The sequence below is a fragment of the Lycium ferocissimum genome, chromosome 2 (assembly GCF_029784015.1).
Source record: "Lycium ferocissimum isolate CSIRO_LF1 chromosome 2, AGI_CSIRO_Lferr_CH_V1, whole genome shotgun sequence".
In the NCBI taxonomy this organism is placed as follows: Eukaryota; Viridiplantae; Streptophyta; class Magnoliopsida; order Solanales; family Solanaceae; genus Lycium; species Lycium ferocissimum.
Genome location: NC_081343.1, coordinates 56152061 through 56172167, shown reverse-complemented (window position 1 = coordinate 56172167; position 20107 = coordinate 56152061). Strand labels below are relative to the sequence as shown.

General features: G+C 36.0%; 2 protein-coding genes across 2 annotated transcripts; one reads left to right on the top strand and one right to left on the bottom strand.

Annotated features, from left to right (window-relative positions):
* Positions 1 to 703: 703 nt before the first annotated feature.
* LOC132046103 (pentatricopeptide repeat-containing protein At5g55740, chloroplastic) lies at positions 704 to 3860 on the bottom strand. The gene has a single exon (XM_059436646.1). It carries the CDS (start codon positions 3760 to 3762, stop codon positions 1252 to 1254), a length of 2511 nt encoding a protein of 836 aa, XP_059292629.1. The 5' UTR covers positions 3763 to 3860; the 3' UTR covers positions 704 to 1251.
* A 1461-nt stretch (positions 3861 to 5321) lies between these two features.
* On the top strand, positions 5322 to 20101 carry LOC132046094 (anaphase-promoting complex subunit 4). The gene is made up of 20 exons (XM_059436641.1): positions 5322 to 5500; positions 5584 to 5695; positions 6781 to 6872; positions 7552 to 7629; positions 8469 to 8708; positions 8849 to 8929; positions 10160 to 10302; positions 12323 to 12483; positions 12570 to 12670; positions 12755 to 12829; positions 14102 to 14281; positions 14950 to 15029; positions 15146 to 15244; positions 16313 to 16417; positions 17590 to 17728; positions 18221 to 18439; positions 18535 to 18687; positions 19052 to 19133; positions 19775 to 20007; positions 20048 to 20101. The coding sequence occupies exons 1-19, from the start codon at positions 5432 to 5434 to the stop codon at positions 19867 to 19869; spliced, it is 2304 nt and encodes a 767-aa protein (XP_059292624.1). The 5' UTR covers positions 5322 to 5431; the 3' UTR covers positions 19870 to 20007; positions 20048 to 20101.
* Positions 20102 to 20107: the final 6 nt, after the last annotated feature.

The window sequence follows — 20107 nt, the reverse complement described above, 5'->3', positions numbered from 1 at the left end:
TGGGACTTGGATGCCAAACTCAGCCTCTGCATGAGAGCATGAACCTCGGGCCATTCTGATCCATGTGAGCCCTTATTCTCCATGGTGTGGCTGTTTCTTGATGATTTTACCTCATTAGCTAGTGCCAAAATTGACACTATTTAGAGGTTAGAGCTTGTTAGCTCATTTACTTGATGCAAGCCACCTTAATTATTTACAAATAAGATGTACTAGTAGCATTCTACTTGGCCTCGTGTATTTTACAAATTTGTAGCCACAAATACAGTTCTTTCCGCATCTTACTGGATTTGACGTATAAAGTTAAATAGTAAGTAATTCGTTTTAACCATCAATAAAGGTTCACCAATCGTTATAATCCCAAACCGGTAAGCATCAAGATTTAACCATTTTTGCTAGTTCTCCTGGAAATGACAAAACAGCAAACTGTGCAAATTTAACACATAGCAGGATGAGTGACCTTGTAGATCGATGCATAAAAGAGCTGTCACCAACTTGATCTGTGATAACACCTCACTTCTGCTTCCATGTTAGAGAAGTTTATCTACATTTGTTTCTCCCTATCTTGCAAACAATAGATAGGTGCCCACCCAACTTCCAAGGAAGACTCTGCGTCAGTAGATGAAAGAAAAAGGAAGAGAATGATCTGTACAAGAAGGCATTCGTGGTTCAAGACATAGAGCTAGTGATAAGAAAACGTGACGAATTCTAATCAGTTTAGAGAAATTTACTAGAAAAAGATGTCAAATGCGTATATTTACAGCAGCTCCAATAGTTTTAAGAATTTCAATTTGGTCTTTAGTACCACAACCTAGAAGAATGGAAGTACTTCCGCTAGACAACTCATGTAGGACCATCTCTGTCATCTATCAAATCCATACATCAGTCTTTGTTGTGAATAAAATGATGCAAGTACAGTGCCCCATATCCAAGTAGTGGTTAACACACGAGATCATTTTGCTCACAAGGCATAATGTTGTCTCATCTAGTTCTCTGATCAATCAGGAAATTTATATGAACTGGTCCAGCATCAAAACTTCAGTGTTGTCTCCTGAAGACAAATACAGATACTCCGTATATTTTTTCACAAGTGATGACATGCTTTACATTCTCTTGTGTTGGGGCTGTTCTGGTCTTCAAGCCATCCATTTTTAATCTCTAAAGATTGCCATCTTGATATCATCTCATTAACATGAAAGATGACAATGTGCCCAAGGAATGATCACTTGATATTCTCAGTTGTTGAAATAGAATCTAGTAAAGCTGCATTTCCCCATCTAGCAAAGCCAATATTGTACTTATTTCCTTTGTGCGTGGATGCCACCTGTCTCCTGAAACAAACATATGGAATTCGGTTCCAACCTGAATCCAACTGCATCCAGGTCTCTTCCTAAGACCTTTTTTCTTCATCAAATCCCTCAGTTTTGAGACTTCATTCCATCTCCCAGTTGTTGCATATGCATTTGAAAGTGACACATAGTGTCCTGGATTATCTGGTTCCATCTTAATTAAGCAATTAGCTATATGTTCCTCGAGTTCTGTCTCTCTGAGTTCTTTACAAGCCACAAGCAGTGATTCCAAAACATTTGCATCAGGTTCGAAAGGCATACTCTGAATGAGCTGCATAGTTTCATCAAGATCACCGCACCTAGAGAGAAGAGTGATCATACAACCATAATGTTCCACACTTGGCTTCACATGATACACAGAGAGCATGTCATAAAGAACATCTAAGCCTTCTTTTACCAGTCCAGCATGACAACAAGAGGACAGCACATTGGTGAAGGTAATGCTGTCTGGTTCCACGCCTCCCTCGCGCAGACGTTGGAACAATGCAAGTGCTTCTACAACACAGCCATGTAAAGCATAACCAGATATCATAGCATTATACAAGGCCAACTCCTTTTCCGGAATCAAATCAAAAATGCATTTTGCACAATTTAGACTTCCACATTTAGCATACATATCAACTAATGAAGTTGCCACAGGAAGAGATAATGGAATCTTTTGCCTTAAAATGTATCCATGAATGGCTCTTCCATCGTGCAGTGATGCTATATTTGTAGACGCTGAGAGGGCAGCAACAATACTTGCACTATTTGGTCCATACCCTGCTTGAAGCAGTTGTTTAAAATATGTAAGTGCCTCACTGCTGTAACCATTTTGAGATAGACCACTGATAAGAGTAGTATAAGTTACCGTGTTAGGGTCCAAACCAACAGTTTTCATTTGCGTAAAAATATCTATGGCCTCATTTACCTGTCCATTTCTTAAGAATCCAAGAATTACAGAATTCCAAGATCTCGTATTTTGTGGTAAACCAAACAGCTGCATCTGGTAAAATAATCTTAATGACTCACCGCTCAAACCCACTTCTGCATAAGCAGCCAATAATGTATTCCACAAGACCAGATCTTTCTCCATTGTGTAGTCAAAAACCCGTTTTGCATCTGGGATTCTCTCACATTTGGCATACATATTTATAATACCACTTGCTACAACTATGTCATTCTCAAAATTGTTTCTGATACAAAAACAATGCGCTTCTCTGCCAAGTTTCAAATCCCTTAAATCTGCTGAAGCAGATAATATTGATGATAGTGTCACGGAGTCAAACCTAAAACCTTTTGATCTCATCAAACGAGACAAGTTGAGAGCCTTGTCAATCTGACCAGATTGTACATAACAAGACATTAACAAGTTCCATGTTACCACATCTTTCTCAATCAGCCGATCAAATATTACCTCAGCATCACTAACCAAACCAACTTTAGCATAAAAGTTTATAAGTGAGCTCCCTAAGATGTTATCCAAATCTAATCCACTCAAAATAAATATAGCATGACCTTGCTTACCTTCTTGTAGAGCACATAAATTGGCTGAAGCTGAGAGAAAACTCGACAGAGTTACACGAGTTGGTTCAATTGCTTCAGTCCTCATATTATAGAAGACTCCAATAGCTTCCTCATTGAATCCATTTTGCATATAACTCACAATTATTGAGTTCCACGCGACTACATTTCTTTCAACCATACAGTCAAAAACCTTTCTAGCATCATCCAAAACCCCACATTTTCCATACATATCAATAAGACTACTAGCCACAAATACACAACCTTCAAAACCTAATTTCAAGACATGCCCATGAACACATTTCCCAAGTTCAACAAAATTTAGAGCACCACAAGCTTTCAATACATTTGGGAGAACAAAATTGTCGCCTAATATCCCATTTTCTAGCATTTCAATGAATTTCCACAAAGCTTGTTTAGACATATTCATCCTGCAATGTAGTCCAATAATAGCAGCCCAAGAAAAAACATTCTGTTTTCTCAGTCTGCAAAACAAATGGTTGGAAACACATAAAACATCACATTTTGCATAAAAAATCACAAGCTTTGTCTCAATGTACTCATTCTTGGCAAAGAAATCACCACATTTTGTAATCTTTGCATGAATTTGCTTTCCCAATTGAAGGTCTCTCTCATAGACACAGCCTTGGAGGAGTTCACCATAGAACTCAGGTCCAACATACAGATTTTGGTACTCCATTTCCTTGAGAAAGTCCAAAGCTTCTTGAAGTTTACCTTCTTTACATAAAGACCCAAGAACTTTGAAGTAGTAAGATTTATTGATGACAAGTTTTTCCTTTCTGCCATCTCCTTGGTTTGTTATGAAATGATTCTCTGGGAATTTCACTAATGATTTGGGTTTTAGTGTAAGGCTGTGAGGGTTTAAGGTGGGTTTAATGGGCAATGAAGCCATGCATGTAGTGTAGGTGAAGCAGCTTAATTGTGTATCATTTCAAGAAGAGCATAAATATGGATATGGTGTGATCATTTTGGCCATACAAACCACTTGGGGTATTTGGTCATTTTAGCACTTACAAAAAGGGTACAAGTTTCTTTTCCTTTTTTTCCCGCTCCGAGAAAATTTGAAGAAATGAAATCTCTTGCCCTTTACAATTTGAATAGAAAAAAAATGAAATTTTCAGATTATAAGTAAAAATGTCATAAAACTAAAAACATTTTATAAGTGGCCTACCAACCCACTTTTCCTCAGGAAAAAAAAAATACAAACAAATGTTGAAATTAGTTCAAAGGGGTCTTTACAAAAATGAACAGAGGTATAAGATACCCTCTGTATACATGGGCGGTTCTAACATAAAACTGAGACTGTCTGTTATATTTTCTAGAGGGTTATTTAATCAATTCACCCAAAAAAATCAGGTTTTTTCCTTTAAAAACTAGATGATGAAAGCCCGTGCTAGCACGGGCCTAATACAAAAAATAGTATCACACTTTTCTTTTTAGTCTGTCTAAAAAGGAATGATATATTTTTATGTTTAGAAATTATTTAACTTGAAACTTTCCTTTTTACCTTTAATGAAATGATTTAAATCCACACAAATATCTATGAGTTGTTTTAGACCACAAGTTTCAAAGATCTTTCCTTTCTTTTTTAAACTTCGTGTCTAGTCAAACTATGTCAGATAAATTAGGACAGAGAGAGGACCTTTTAGTAATATAATTATGGAATTTTTATTATATAAAGTATCATAATTCAATTAATTAAAAATATCAATAAATTATTTTACTTAGTCCGCTTCTCCCATATATAACTTTCTTAGTTTGGTTCCCAATTGAAAGATTTAAAATACAACTTCTCCTACCGAGTTTCATGCCATCATCTCTTTCTTTCTACTCAACAACATTTTGCTTTAAGTGTGTTAGCATCTGTTATAGTCTTAAATTTTTAAGTATAGACCAACTTCATCATTTTAAGAAAATATGTGTATACATTTCTTGGCCAGTTCATATTTCGTCTTCTTGATGTTATTCCTCATTATTTGTGTGAGACGTATGTGTCTAAAATTAGTGCATTTTTATCCTTACCCAAAGGTATAAGTTTTAAATCTTTTGGTTTTATGACTTCTTTAGCGGTTTTTGTGTTCAATTTAAATCATTATTTTTTTCCTTTCTCTTCTTTAAATTTTCTCTAAACGTACTTTTATTATTTTCTGAACTTATTATCATTATTTAAATATCTCTTTTTTTTTTGCCAATTATCTCCTAGTTCTTCGTGGACCCATCTTAATTATTTTTATTTTTTTATTTTTATGTGAACCCCATCTTAATTATTTTAACTATATTAGAAGAGTGGTTTGGTCGACTTCAACCACCAACTTTTCTAATATAGTAGAAATAGAAATATCTTTTCTTTTACTCTAATCTAATGATCTAATTACTTACAAAAACGTATGCAAAAAAAGAAAAGAAAAGGAGTATATAAATAAGTTGAAAAAACAAATGGAAGTATAAATACTTTACTTCCACAGTCCCTTTTAATTTTCTTTTTACCTTTGGTGGCCCAATTCAAATTTAGGAAGAAGAAAAACCCAAAACCCCGCCCTGTTTCTGACAAAGTAGAAGCCATGGAAACAGATGAAACTCAAAGAGTTGTTCCATTTCAACTTCAGTTCGACAAACCCATAGCTTCTCAGGTCCCACTAATCCCACCCACATGTATACTTGTAAACATTTTTGTATGATGATTATTCTTCTTAATCTTCTTCTATATTTGCAGATTAAAATAGCTGAATGGAACCCAGAAAAAGATTTACTTGCTATGGTTACTGATGACTCTAAGCTTCTTCTTCATCGTTTCAATTGGCAAAGGCTTTGGACTGTTACACCTGGTACCCCCTTTCTTTATCTTTATGCTACTTTTATTTTGTTTTTCCATTTTTCTATTTGTTAATTAAAGTTTTCAGTGTAGTTGGTAGGCAGGTTTGCTGACACCTCTACTTTTGGTTGTAAGCTAGGACTGCCAAACGGGTGGGTCGGATTGGATATGGGCGGGTCAAAATGGGTTAAACAAAAACGGATAAAATATTTGACCTGCCCATTTAACACGGATTAAAAATGGGTTTACCGACGGATATCCATAATATATCAATGGTTTCAGGAATAGTTAGGTGAGAAGTGAGAACATAAACTAAAAGCTAAAATAACCTTAGACTTCTACAAAGCAAGAACCCATGAAAAATAACAAGCAGACATATGGGTATCGATAATATGGATATCCATTTTTTAGTGGATACTCCCTCCGGTTCAAAATAAGTGTCCACTTAGCTTTTTCACACCCCTTATGAAAACACTAACTCCTAGAAAAAATAGGTATTTTGACTAAATTACTCTTAATTAATATGACTCTTGCCTCTTGATTATGTAAGTGGACACTTATTTGAACCAAAATCAAAAGGCTAAGTGGACACTTATTTTGAACCGGAGGGAGTAATATGGATAATATCCATGTCTGAGGCATTTTCAAATGGTCAGTTATCCAAGCCATGTTTAATGGGCCGGATTGGATGGTTACTTGTTCTTTTATGAACCATGTTGCCAGCCCTAGTTTTAGTAGTTTGGGTGATGTATTAGTTGAAGTTCATGCAAACTGACCCAGTAAAAGGAATTTTTAGTAATACAACATCGATTTAGCTGGATTTGGCGAAGACACTGCATATTAAATATTGTGAAATGTTTCTATAGGTATTTGATGGTTTGGTTGTTAGGACAATTTTTGTGTGCAGGCAGAAAGACTATGATTTGCTGTATTCCTGATAGGAGGGGAAAAGATATTAAGTTTGCCATGTTTAATCTCAAAATTGATCCTATTCCATGTTCAATTTGGCATGCTTGGTCCTTTTCCAGTGTCAAAGATGTTAAGTTACAACATTGATCTCCTATCTTAAATATTGACTCATGGAATTTTATCTATTAGGAAAGAACATCACATCCATATGTTGGCGTCCTGATGGGAAAGCAATTGCAGTTGGGCTTGAAGATGGGACCATTTCCCTGCATGATGTAGAAGTGAGTTTGATGATATAAAGGATGCTTTTCTTAGTGCAGATATTTGTTAGTTTAAGTACTTCATGAATCTGTTTAATCAAAATATGGTAGCTGCATGATCGAAGATATTTAACATTAGATGATCCTTGTATCTATATTGGATTATTTTATTTCTTGATTGTAAAAACAAAGAAGAAATAAGTTATGCCATGAGGTAGCAAATAACTATTTGAAAATAAATCACTTGATAAGATGAGTTCATCCAATTGTTTTCAAACTTCTCTAGCTCATTTTAAGTTGTTGCCAATTTCCATATGCTTCCATTAAACATATCTTATAAGATATTGCATCTTGCAAGGATGTGACAGAACTTCTTTGAGGATCTTATTTACGTAAGCTCAAAGTTTTGCATTTTGTCAAAATGAATACTCCTACAATATTAGAGAGCCTTAATCTGCTTTGTTTATTTAGTTGCAAATTAGAGAAAACAAACCATTATGTTTACACCGAATAATTTGCTAAATAACATTATTTTTCAAGGGCTTGGTTGATTTCATCAGGATTAGGTTGAGTGAGAAGAATTTCATTTCGTTGACTTGAGCCTTTAAGTTAAGATTTGTCCCTTTCAATCAGATATTGTTGGTTCATTCTCTTCTGTTTTCTCTACATACTGTTTTCTCATTGGACTCTTTCCGTGCAGAATGGGAAGCTGTTGAGAAACATAAAGTCCCACTCGGCTGATGTTGTGTGTCTCCATTGGGAGGAGGATGGGAAAAAGGTTTTACTTTTTTTTTTTTTTTTTTTTTTTTTTGACAGACTACTTTTCCGTGGTTAATGGTAGTGTCAATCTTGATGCAGTTGTTATTTATTATGCAAGGATTAAACGTCAGCCAGTTGGGGTCTGACTTTATTTGGGCTTTCGTTTGTGAACTTAGCTGCTTTATTTCGGTCGCATTGAGTAAAGGAAAATAGTTCCTTATTCGAAAGTATATCAAAATTAAAAGGCAAAGTGCCCTCTCATTCTCGTGTTAACAAAGTCCCTTCCTACCACAGCAGCCATTAACATCGATCTATTTTACCCGAAAAAAAGCCATTTAGCATCCACAAGCAGATTTGGTTTATGCTCCATGGTGAAGCTATTTTTGATTTCTTTTCATCTCATCTTAACTTAAGAAGCTTAAAGAATTGTTAAATTTTCTTGCTGAATTGAATTTCCCTAAGTATTATCTCTAGTTCCACTGTTCCAGGATCAGATGAATTGTCTCCGACTGTCAGTGTGCAGTATTTTGCTGTTGGGGAACTGCATATCTTGATTTTTGTTATCTCTGTTGAGACAATGTACTGGACCGAAAGCTTGAAAAATGTCATAGTAAATTTTACGGCGTCTACAAGGGCCAATGGCCCAAAAAATATACCAGAGCTGCTATGCAGATTTGATATTAAGATGACTTGCAGAGTTACTGCCTTTTTGTAGAACCTGAAACTTTATGCTATGGTACTTATTAGTTCGGAGGGCTTCCACATATATTTTAGTGCATCTCTTTATGTGCCTTCTTAAATCTTGGTATTTTTGTTTCACTTCTCCTGAGCTTGTAACTCTTATCTCTTTGAATTTAGGACAAGAACAGTAACGCCTCCAGTTATGAAGATCGAACTTCACGGTTCTTTCCTCCTCCCCCTAGAGTTCCTAAGATGCCTGGACTTGTACCTGGGGATAGTGGCTTCATGGATGATGGAGAAGATTCTTTCCAGGAGCTATCAAATTCTTCACATCAAAGATATAATATTTTATGTAGCGGGGACAAGGATGGAAGTATCTGCTTCAATATCTTTGGCATATTTCCAATAGGGACAGTTGTAAGTTTTTTGTCATCATTGGGGAGGTTATGGTGGTTTTTTCCAGAGCTTATATCTGTTTTTATTTCACCTGTCTTTTGACCAATTGTGTGATACTTTCTTTCTTTCTTCTATGTGGATTATTTGGACTTGCTCACTAGAATATACACAACCTTGTCGTCTCCAGTTCACTTTCAAGCAGCAACGTTGCTAGCCGACTTCTGAATGCTTCCATTTGTAAGGTATTGTTTCGTTTGTTGTCAACGGTGTTATGATCTCTTAGTAATCCAAAGGTTGAAGGATTTATGTCTTGTTCAATGACACTTCTTGTTGTGTCCTGGTTATTCACATTGATATTTTATTTTAGTTTCCATTCAAATAATTTTATTGGAATTGATATGGGGAAGAAGCTCGGTCACTATAGTAACAGAACAGTCTCAAACACCACAAAACAATAGTAAATAGTGATAGTAATTTAAAAAGAAAAATAGTGATAGTGATAAAAGATGCTTATGCACAACCAGCTTTGGTTGCTCAAAACTTGACAGTGTTAACACATTCCAAAAAATGATGACGGCTTTAGCAATTAGGAATTAGCACTTTGGATGTGACTTGTGAAGGGAATTATTTGCGCATAATGTGCCAATTTCATGCCTAGACCCTATTCATCGTTCTCACTATGCATATTCGTGGAATGCATATTCAAAAAGGAGAACTACCAAATCTTATGTCTAATAATTCTTGAAATTGCAGTGCTAGAAAACGTTCTTAGCCCACTGGCTTATAACTGACTTGGTGAGGGTAAGACTTAGTAGTAGAACTTAAGCTAACTGATGGGGAATGCTACTTTACGTCTATCGTTCAAGAAAACTACTGATAATAATGCTGATGATAAATTCCTGGTTGAATCAATATTGAGATAAGCACAAAGTGATTCTCTAAGGAGAAGTTAGTGAAAATGGTCGGAAACAGGGGCGGACCCAACGTGTTGGGTGGGGGGACACGTGCCCCCCAACTTCGAAAAAAACCCTATATATATATATACACACCTTAAAAAATTAAGATATATTTTAAAAGGACCCCTCAAACATAATTGTAAAAGTAGTTCAGTTGGTAGGAGTGCCCCTGAGTGCTCACTGGTCACCACCCGAGATCAAATCTCGGCTCCAACACAATTTTTATCCCTCAGTCGTCATTAAAAATTTTGTTGCCGTGTATGTTAAGATAATGGTGTCCCCGCCGTCTAAAAATCCTGGGTCCGCCTTTGGTCGGAAATAAACCGAGAACAGGCTATGTGGTAGCGTCACCTTGAACTTTGTTATTAACTATTACGAGCTTAGCAGAGAAGTATGTCTGATTCTTAACTTTCTTCCCTGATATTGTGATTGTTGAAAGGGAAATTATTTCAGAGGGCTGAGTTATTTTCTCAATCGGTTAAAAACATTCTGTGTTTTCTTCTGATGTCATTGAAGGTGGCCTTGTCTAAAGATCTATGCCATTTAGTAGTTTTGTGCAATGGGGAGCTGATCACTGACGAGGTTGATCAAGGTGAAGGACATCATGGGTTACTTGGCTATCACTGCTTAGTCCTCAATACTACAATATTTTCCAAAAGGTAGTTGTAAAGCGAAACTTTATGAGTTTTCATCTCCTGTTTTAAGATGTGAAAATACTCTATTTTGCAGCAACCAGCAAATGTTGGTTCTGAGACAATTGTCATCATGTCATAGATGATGACAATTGAGATAATTTGACTTTTACTTGCATTGGATTTATGCGGAAATTATAAAAAGGAACTTGAATATTGGAATAAAATGATAGTTACCAGTTTCAAAAAAAAAAAAAATTGGAATAAAATGCTGGCAAATTTTGTTTTATGCATTAAAAGAACCAAAATGGAAATTTGACAGGGCAGAATGTATCATATCTGTGACACATTGTGTTTTTGTAGGTACTGGGTGATTTTCCACCATTAGCAGTTTGACAATACTGAATTGAGAGTAGGGGTCATTAATTTGGGCAGCTGGTTCGTTGAGAACTGAGAATAGGCAGAAAGAGTAGTCTGACTGAAAAAATAAAAAATAAAAGAGAGATTAGGCAGAAAAGTAAAGGCAATTTAGAAAGAGAGAGAGAGAGCCTTGAGCTAAATAGTCTTGATAGCTATGACCCATGAAGTTGAGGGTGTATATATATAGAAGTTGGTTGACTGGAGGGACGCTACTTGGAAGAAGAGTAACATTCTCCAGAAAGAATGGGCCTGGTTACAGCAGTTAGAATTTGTTTTTCTTTCAGTGTGTCATAGAGGCTCCACAGATGTTAGTTGGATGTGTCTTTTGGATATTAGTATGGGTACTCATATGGCATTTGTGAATGAAACTTGAATTTATGTTGAGGGCAAAGAGAGCCAAGTATTTTGTTTTGATTAGCTTGATATGATTTAAGAATAGAAATCTTTAAAGAATCTCTAATTAAAGAAGAAATCATATAAGCAATTGATGTAGAATTCCCTGTCTTTAGAGAAAAAAGCATGAGAAACAAGAGAATTTGTATAAGAGTAATATATAGTTATCGTATGTATTGGGTATTGGTTGGAAATAGTATGTCTTTGGTTCGCTTGGTGGAAGTTGAAGGCATCTGATGCCGGTCATGTGCGCGTCCATTTGAGGCGCGACTTGTTGGGACAATGTTGATAGTCCTTAAAGCATTATTACTTTCCATGGGACTTGGCTATATTTGACGCATAGAAAGGACCTTTCAACACGGAGTTACAGTATTCAGACATGCTTGAGGCTTATGAGTCTCTGTCAAGAGGAAGCACTGTGGATTTCATGGGCTACTTTGACATGGCATAGGATTTAAACTTTTTAGTGGTCGAACATACCTACACACTCTCTCTGTTAAGTAGATCTTGATAGGGTGTGTAGGACCTGCAAGGACATGCCTCAATTTTATGACTCCTGGCTCCCAGCAGAGTAGTTTATACAAGTATAGTAATACAAAGACAGCAGAATGTATCCTAGTTTTAGGTTCGCCATAATGGACTTTCTCCGACATTTTTGCTCACATTATTGCTCCAAAAACTTCCTGGATTTCCTGCATTGTGGGATTGAGTGCCTTATAACTTATTTGCTCTCACTGAGTGGTGTAGCCCTTGTTGGATCAGAGGGCTTAGTTCCTTCAGGTGGGGGCTCTTAAGGGGCTTTTGGTGGAGGACTTTCTATGGAGCCACGCCTTTTTACATTAAGATGAAGGTGTCCTTTTGGTGGAGCCAGTCGCATAAATAAATATCAAATGGCCGAATCATGACCTTATTTAGCAGAGGATGTTGGAAGGGTTGGGCGAAGCACTTGGTGTGGAGCTCTCGTGTGTGCCATGAAGGTGACAAGGTGTGCAAAGTTATCAGGCGGGTTCAGACTTAGCACCTGCATAACTCCTTATTACTGTAATACAATTTGTATTTGACCATTTACAATAGTGGCAATATATGTTTTCATGCTAACCAAAGATTCCGACTATCATACTTGGATTCTGGCGTGGTATATGATTTTGCCCTTAAACGAACTGCTTGAATTATGTTTTGTTGATATGGTTTTTATTTGGCATGTATCTTAACTGCTGTAACCAACCAACTCCAGGAAAACTGAACTTCACCAGGTTGCCCAACAGGCTTCCAACATTGAAGATCTGAGTGAAGTCTTCCGGACATCACTATCAGTCATGTCTAAAATATGGTCTGATGCTATGCACACATTTCACGAGAAGTTCAACAGTGTATCCACATTGATAGTGGACCATGGTAATGCTCAAAATCCAAAACTCAACCTTAATGATTTCCTTCTCTTCTTTGTTGATGTTAAAATTTTGTTTTCTATTTCCACATAGGACTTGATTCTACTCCCCAGGATGAGTTTCTAAGCCTTTTAGGTGGCGCCAGGGCCAGTCCTCCACTTCATCAGTTTTTAGAAAATTCTCTTGGTGAGGCGGTATGACCTCTTCCACAGGAACATTTAAATAAGGAGAGGAATGACTGGCTCAATTTTTTTAATTTATTTAACTACTGTTGCCAGGGTCTCAAGCGGGTAGCAAAGACAGTTAATGGTGCGGGGAAAGAGCTTCAGTTAATTGTTCTTGATCATCTACAGGTGCCCTTAATTTTTTTCTGTTTTAAATTTGTAAAACGAAGATAATTATTTTCTTGGTGCCAGAACTGCACAAAATTGCATTTATCCTAAGATAAGTCTGTCTCAGATTCTATAATATTTCATAGAATAATTTTCAGATGATACCCACGGTCCACGCTAAAACTGCCTCAGAGTAGCATAGAGTATCTGTGACGCCCCAGCTTAGGAGGAAATTCCCACATCGGCAAAACACAAGAGAGATGTTGGGTATATAAGTAAGCAAGCCTTAGATCCTAGTGACGCGTTTTAAAGCCATGCGGGCCTAAGCTGAAAGCAGATAATATCACTAGCGGGCTGGGTCGTTACAAATGGTATCAGAGTCACTCTTATGTCAGCCTTGTCGATGGTGGGTCACAGTTCAACTGAGTTTAGGCAAATCCCAGGTAGGCGAGGCAAACCTCAGTGCTGAGTCTAGGCAAATCCCATACGGTGGGGCAAACCTTAGCGAGGACGCTGAGTCCATAAGGGGGGTGTATGTGACGCCCCAGCTTAGGAGGAAAGCCTCACATCGGCAAAACACAAGAGAGATGCTGGGTATATAAGTAAGCAGGCCTTAGCTCCTAGTGACGCGTTTTAAAGCCATGCAGGCCTAGACCCAAAGCGGACAATATCACTAGAGGGCTGGGTCGTTACAGTATCACAGTTTAACCAACTCTTATTGGCCTAGTAGATGTTTGATTGCCTTTTTTTCTGCTTGGGAAGCAGCTCAAAATCTGAATGCAGTATCGTTTTTATAGTTGACTTTTTCTTTAAAAGAAAGTCTGGTTTTGTCTGCTTGTTGGAGTTAAAGGTTAACCATGGTGTAGTTATCTGATGTGCTTCTCTTTACTTTATCAAAAAATAAAAAATGTTGTGCTTGTCTCTTGATGAGTCTAAGAAAAGATTGCGATTATTAGTTGATTTTAGTGGGTAAAGTATAAAATGGTAACTAGTTGTGTAAGGAGATGAGGCTCTTTTGCTCTTGTTCTTTTTCAAAGCACTGATTCTACTTATATTTAGGCAAGTTTCTATAACTGCTGTGAAGAAAATACGGCATGTGACCCAATTGTTAATAAAATTATTTACCTTATCAAAAAACAAAATGGAAAACTATCTCCATTTACTCAACGTAGTCATTAATGGTGGTTGGTGATAATATTGAAATATCAATTAAGTAATCCTGCTTTCTTTAAGTTATACTATTTACTTTTGTCAATTTCCTTGATGCTTTGAGAACTTAGCTCCTGTTTCCAGCCTGCTGCAGAAATTATTGGATTCAGAATTGGAGAACTGAGAGGGCTTTCAAAATGGCGTGCACGCTATAAAGGTATTGGCTTGGATGAGAAGTTGATGGATAATGCTACAGAAAGGGCTGGCATGTTACTCGTACAGGTGGAACGTTTTATGAGGGTTTTAGCTTCTGTTGTCCAGCAGGTAAAAAATTTATTTGTGTACTACTACTCGTCGTACTATTTCTTGAGTAGGAGCGTGCTTGTTATATATATTTAGTCCTATGTCTCCTGTGCTTAAATCAGTTCTGATTTATTCTGCCAGTAAGGGGACTGTAATATGATTTCTGAGTTTGTTTTTCAAGATATAGAGGAGAAAATGTTTTCTTTTTAGCATGAAATGTTTGTTACTTTGTCTGAAAAGGGAAAATCTCATAAGTATGAAAAACTTACCACTTACCTACCAATTCTCAAAAAAAAAAAAAAGGTGTGAAAAACTTAAATGCTAGAATTGTGTTATTCTATATTTTCCTGATATAGATTTCAGTCCTAATGATCTTGTTCTACATAAAATTTGCATGATACCATATTGACAGAGCAAGGCTTTCTTTTGACCTTCTTCATAAGTAATGCTATATATTATAAAGTAGATCTCGATTGTCAAAACAGCCTTCTTTTATGTAGCTATATAGTTCTTTCTATGTTAGTGGCACGTGGAGTTAGAACACTATATAAACATAAGTGACAAAATTGAGGACATCTCAATGCTCTGCTGATGTTTGTTCTTTTCTTGAAGCTTTAGCTTTTCTAAATTTGTAGTCATTTTTTCCATCTTCTGATTATTATAATGGTTCTAATTAGTCTTGTTCTCAGTTTTCAAATTTCTTCAGCTGGCTTCTGAAATCTGTGAAGATTCTAATGGCTGAACCAAGTGATCAGCTACCTTTTAATAGGTTTAACTTTCACAACTTCTTACTTGTTTCCACCATTTATCAATTTTGTATCAACTTATAAATGGTATCACTTGGTTTTAATGTTGAATGTTCTTCCCTGTGCTTTGTTTTGACAGTGAACTTGTTATTATATTCTTGAAGTTCCTGTATGATCAAGATCCTGTAAAGCAGTTACTGGAGCTTTCTGAGGCAGATAGGAGTGTTGAAGTAGACTTGTAAGTAGTACTTCAGAAAAAATAAGTTTGTGTATGAGATAAGTTATTATGTTTTATTCTCAACTATGGTTATGTTTTATTTTAAGGTTTGACCTTTATTTAAGTTAGTAACAGTAGAAGAAACACTTTCCTATGTTCATTGCCTCTTTCCATTTCTCTTTTGCTTGCCCATGGGGGCTGAGGAAAAACTAGAGCCTCACTGCAAATTTTTTCGTTTGTCCTAAGGTGGAGTTACTCATTACTATAAATATATATTTTGGCTCCTTTTCCATGACTATTGACCAAAAAGTTGGGTTGAATTAAGGCACTTGGAAAAGGAATGGCAGTTATGTCTTTTCTATGAGAAGTCGGAGAGCCTGGAAAGAGAAGTCAGGCGACTGAAGAACTTTCAGAATTGTATAGATGCCACAGATTGGACCAAGACATTCTTAAATAACATTGACTACTGAAAGTTCTTGAACTGGACTAAATATAAAGAAAAATTTCCAATTATTGAATGTCTGAAAACGTATTCTTTTTTATTTGTTTTGTTTTATTTTGCAACTAATCAATCCAAAATGGTACATACTTGGTTTCTCTACTACTATGTTGAGAACTTGAAAGTTCCATGATAGTTTGATGCAGCTGTAAAGTTCCTGCTAACCTAATATGATGAAAAAGTCAATGGAGCATGTTGGAATAACCAGGATCCAACAAGCTTAGAAATGTCAATAATCTGAAGCATCAAAAGTCAGAATTTGATTAGGTGTAGGATTTTGCTATCCCGAATTTCATGTCAAATTATTCCAGTACTCCAAACTCTTGTTCTTTTGGGATTCATTTGAAGATCATTGCTTGTTAATTCACAATGTTAACTTTCTTTTTTTGCGTGTGGATAATTTGGAAACTATTATGGTTATCAAAAAAATTGGAAACTATTATACTCTTTTGAACTCACTCCAGAATCAGAATAAACTAGTTTCATCTACTTGTGTTTCACTTTTTTTTTTTTTTTTTTTTTTGTGCTGAGCCCTGTTCTGCTCTTGTATAAATGTTGTAATTCTAAAAGTTATGTTCTTTGTGAATTAGGGAAACGATGCAAAGAATTAAACAACTAGCACATTTTGGAGGGTTTTCAGATCTAGAATATTTGAAAAGGACGCTTTCACAAGAATTTCAACAAATGGAGGCATGGTACACCTTTTTATTTTTTTCGCTCCTGGATTCGTGCATAATATTTGTTAGAATCTTTCCTGCGGTGTAGTGATTGCTGTTAAATATCCCAACTGCACGTGGGGCTTTGCCCATGTTTGTTTATTTATTTGTTACTTTTTCCTGATCAAATATTGGCTATATGAGCATGCGGTGGATATTGATTAGCTGAATTTATTGATACTCTTACAGTGCCAACAGACCAAAAAATTGGGAAAGAATTAGTGAATGCAGAGTGTGTATACATCCCAGATCATGTTTTATTTGTTGCTGCATTCTTAATAGTCGCTTGCTGTCTGGTATCTCTGTGTTTGGATATCATGTGCCTAACTGTTGGTCCAGACACACGGGAATTCAACTTTGTCCAGCTTAATTACGGCTTATTGGCGTTTTATTAATGTAGAGTGCCCACTGCCCAGCACGGGCCTTTATCTCTGTGTTTGGACATCATATGTCCAACTGTTGATCCAAACAATGGGGAGGTCCATTTCTGTCTAGCTTAATTACTGCTTATTGGTGATTTATTAGTAATGCCCACTGCCCAGCATGGAGCTTTAATGGTTGAATGCAACAATACCAGAACAAAGATACAAAATTCATCTCCATTTAATGCAGAATAAAAGGTCAACTTTTTATTACTTCACGAGTTTATCTTCCTTATATTGGAGATTTCATTGAGGATCTAGAAATAGTATTTTCAGTTGGAGGCCATTAAAAGTAAAGATTTGTATTTCCTTTCTTTCTGCCATTTAAAGGAGAATATAATGATTCTCTCTAATGAGATGCATTTTGTAGATGTTATAGGAACCTTGTGAACCAAAGGAATAGGAGACTGATCTATAGCATTTTGTAATTACTTTGGACTGCATTAACTTGGTGCAGTTTTTTCCTGGATATATAAAACAGTTGTTACCTTCTCACAAAAAAATAAAAAATAAAAAAAAATAATGAGATGCATTTTTGGTTGAATACCTTCGCTTTCCATTGATTGTAACTGTAATATCACATTAGTCAACATTTTATGACTAAACTTCTGAAAGCTTAACATGACCTCTTGAAGGCATTTCCTTTTTGTCAGACTAAACGAAACACTCAAATTTTGTGGTATATCTTTATCTATGGTTCAAATGGTTAATCTGATAGCTGAATTGCAGTTTCAAAGATGCTTTCGAGATGCCATTTTCTACTATTTCGGAAAAGTTACTTTGTGAGGATCTGCTGCCACTTTTTCCTATTGCATCTTCTTCAAAACTAAAGCCTCACATGGTTCCTGCATCAGTATCCTACTATGAGGTACTTGTACTATCAATTTATATGAATAACCTTGTCGAGTAATAAGCCACTTCCGTTTGGTCTTCCTAAGATTCTTACTTTTCTTTCCTTGTATTGGTTATTCCTTTTCTCTATTTGATATTATTAGGTTAATTGGTATTAAAAACAAAATTTTCAAACAAAAAATAACCAACTCGAAGGGGAGAGTTATGAACATATGATTTGTTCTCAGCGCGTGTATAATAATGAATCATGAAAAAATTGGTGGAGCTTCAAAAAGACTTCATCAAGATTTCGATATGTAGGAGTACAAAAAGGCCAAAACTACGATGACAAAATTATGATAATCATTGTCTCGATTCTCGATAAAATTTTCTGAAAGCTTAAATCTCTCTGTAGCTGTAACTGAACATTCGACGTGTATTAGTTATACCTGATTATTCTTGGAGCTGTCGAGAGTTAATAATCTCTCATGGATGAGAGAAAACCTTATGTTCCCTTTTTATTTGTCAGGACATTTTGCATGATGCTTCAGAGAGTGAAATACATCAACAGACGCTCACTGGCTACATATCCTTCAAATTACCAGATGATTCTTTTCCAGTCACAAACTGCATAGGTATTGTCAGGGGCCTTACACGTGATTTGGTTAAAGTGGATAGCAATCCAGTAGAAGCAGCCCTTTTATGTATTCCTGATGGATATCACTGTATTGATCTCTCACTTTATAAAGTAAGTGGAAAATTCTCACCTGCTATTAATTTTCTGTAACCTACATGTTTTCCTACCTCTTTAACTGCCATATGAAATGTCATCATTCAAAGCAGGAGGGTCAAATCGTTTTACTATTAAACGAAACTGCAACCACTTCTGAGAGCTCTGGAAATGCTTACATGATGATTCTACAAGCTGGTGAACTCCCATTTGTATCTCTTTCAAGATCCAACGCTCTCAATTCTTGGAAGCTTCACGAACTTCAGGTATATGACATCATTACTCTAAATATAACTTTTACCATTTAAAAATAAATAAATTCTACCAGTAAATATTTTGCATAAATTTCTCTTGGACATTCTATATCCTATGGCATGCATTCAGCATTGTAGTTTGTGATGTGGCTGGATTGTTTTTGCTCAGTTTGCACCATTGCATCACTGAATTTGGAATAGCTAAAGGCGTATATTTACATGCTACATGGTTTGTTAATCCGGACATCAGAAACTTACTGCTCTAGTGCTTTTCCCCTGATTTCATCTTGGCTTCAACAAGATGATCAACTTTCTTAGATGCCTTATTTTTTGCTATTGATACTCATGTTGATTTTTAATCTGCATGATAATCTAGGATTCTGCTATATACCTGCAACTGGAGAGTGAAAAGGTTCGAAGCATTCCTCATTCTGTGGTTCCTCCCCTGGCAGTCAGCGGTGAGTGGCTATCTTTGTACTATTCAGCTTCCAACTGTTGTTAGTGTCTATATGAAGTCCCCATAGAGGCTAACAAATTCATGAGAACTAGCCAAGAAAATTCTGGGTTTAAAGTGATCAATTGCTTCATACCAAAAATGAATACATCTGAATATCTTTGGTCCATCTCATTTGAATGCTATAGCACCTATTTCTTAGTAAACTGGAACTTCACTTTCAAGCTATGCTAGGCTAATGATATTTAGAGAATCTTTATATATTACCCCCATGACAGCAAAGTTTAGGATATTATCTTCTAAGTACTAGGTAAATGGAAGTATAGATCCCCTGTGAATTGCAAATGTACTTGAAAACTAGAATCCTATCATGACAGATGGAATTTCATCAAGATCCATATGATTTTATCGTTAACAATTCTCAAGTAATTGGGATGGCAATTGCTAGACACTTATTCGTTTGATATAAAAAATTCCCTGGTGTTAGCTAATAACCACAACCAAACAGTGGACAAATTTACTCCTAAATTTAATACTGGAATACCCTCCTAATTGCTGTAACCAAACAACCACTTTGCTCATTGTGAATTTGGTTTGGATATCCCAGCAAGTGATTTGACATTTCAATATGATCTTCTTTATCAGCATCAAGAGGAGTTGCTTGTGTTTTTGCTGCAAGAAAGCGTGCCTTGGTTTACATTTTGGATGAAGATGAAGATGAAGTTTCTGATACAGACTGACAGTACCTTGCTGCTTACTGGGTCTTTTGCTCCATCTATTCATTTTGGTCAGATAAGGCAGTGTCTTTTTCACTTAATTGTAGATTCTCTGTACATTTCTACTTAACATTAATTAGTTGGATGATGTAAAAGCTGAAGGTACTTAACATTAATTAGTTGGATGATGTAAAAGCTGAAGGATTAACAATTCTACTTCATATTAGAAAATGGCAATATATTTAATTTGAACTAAGATTTC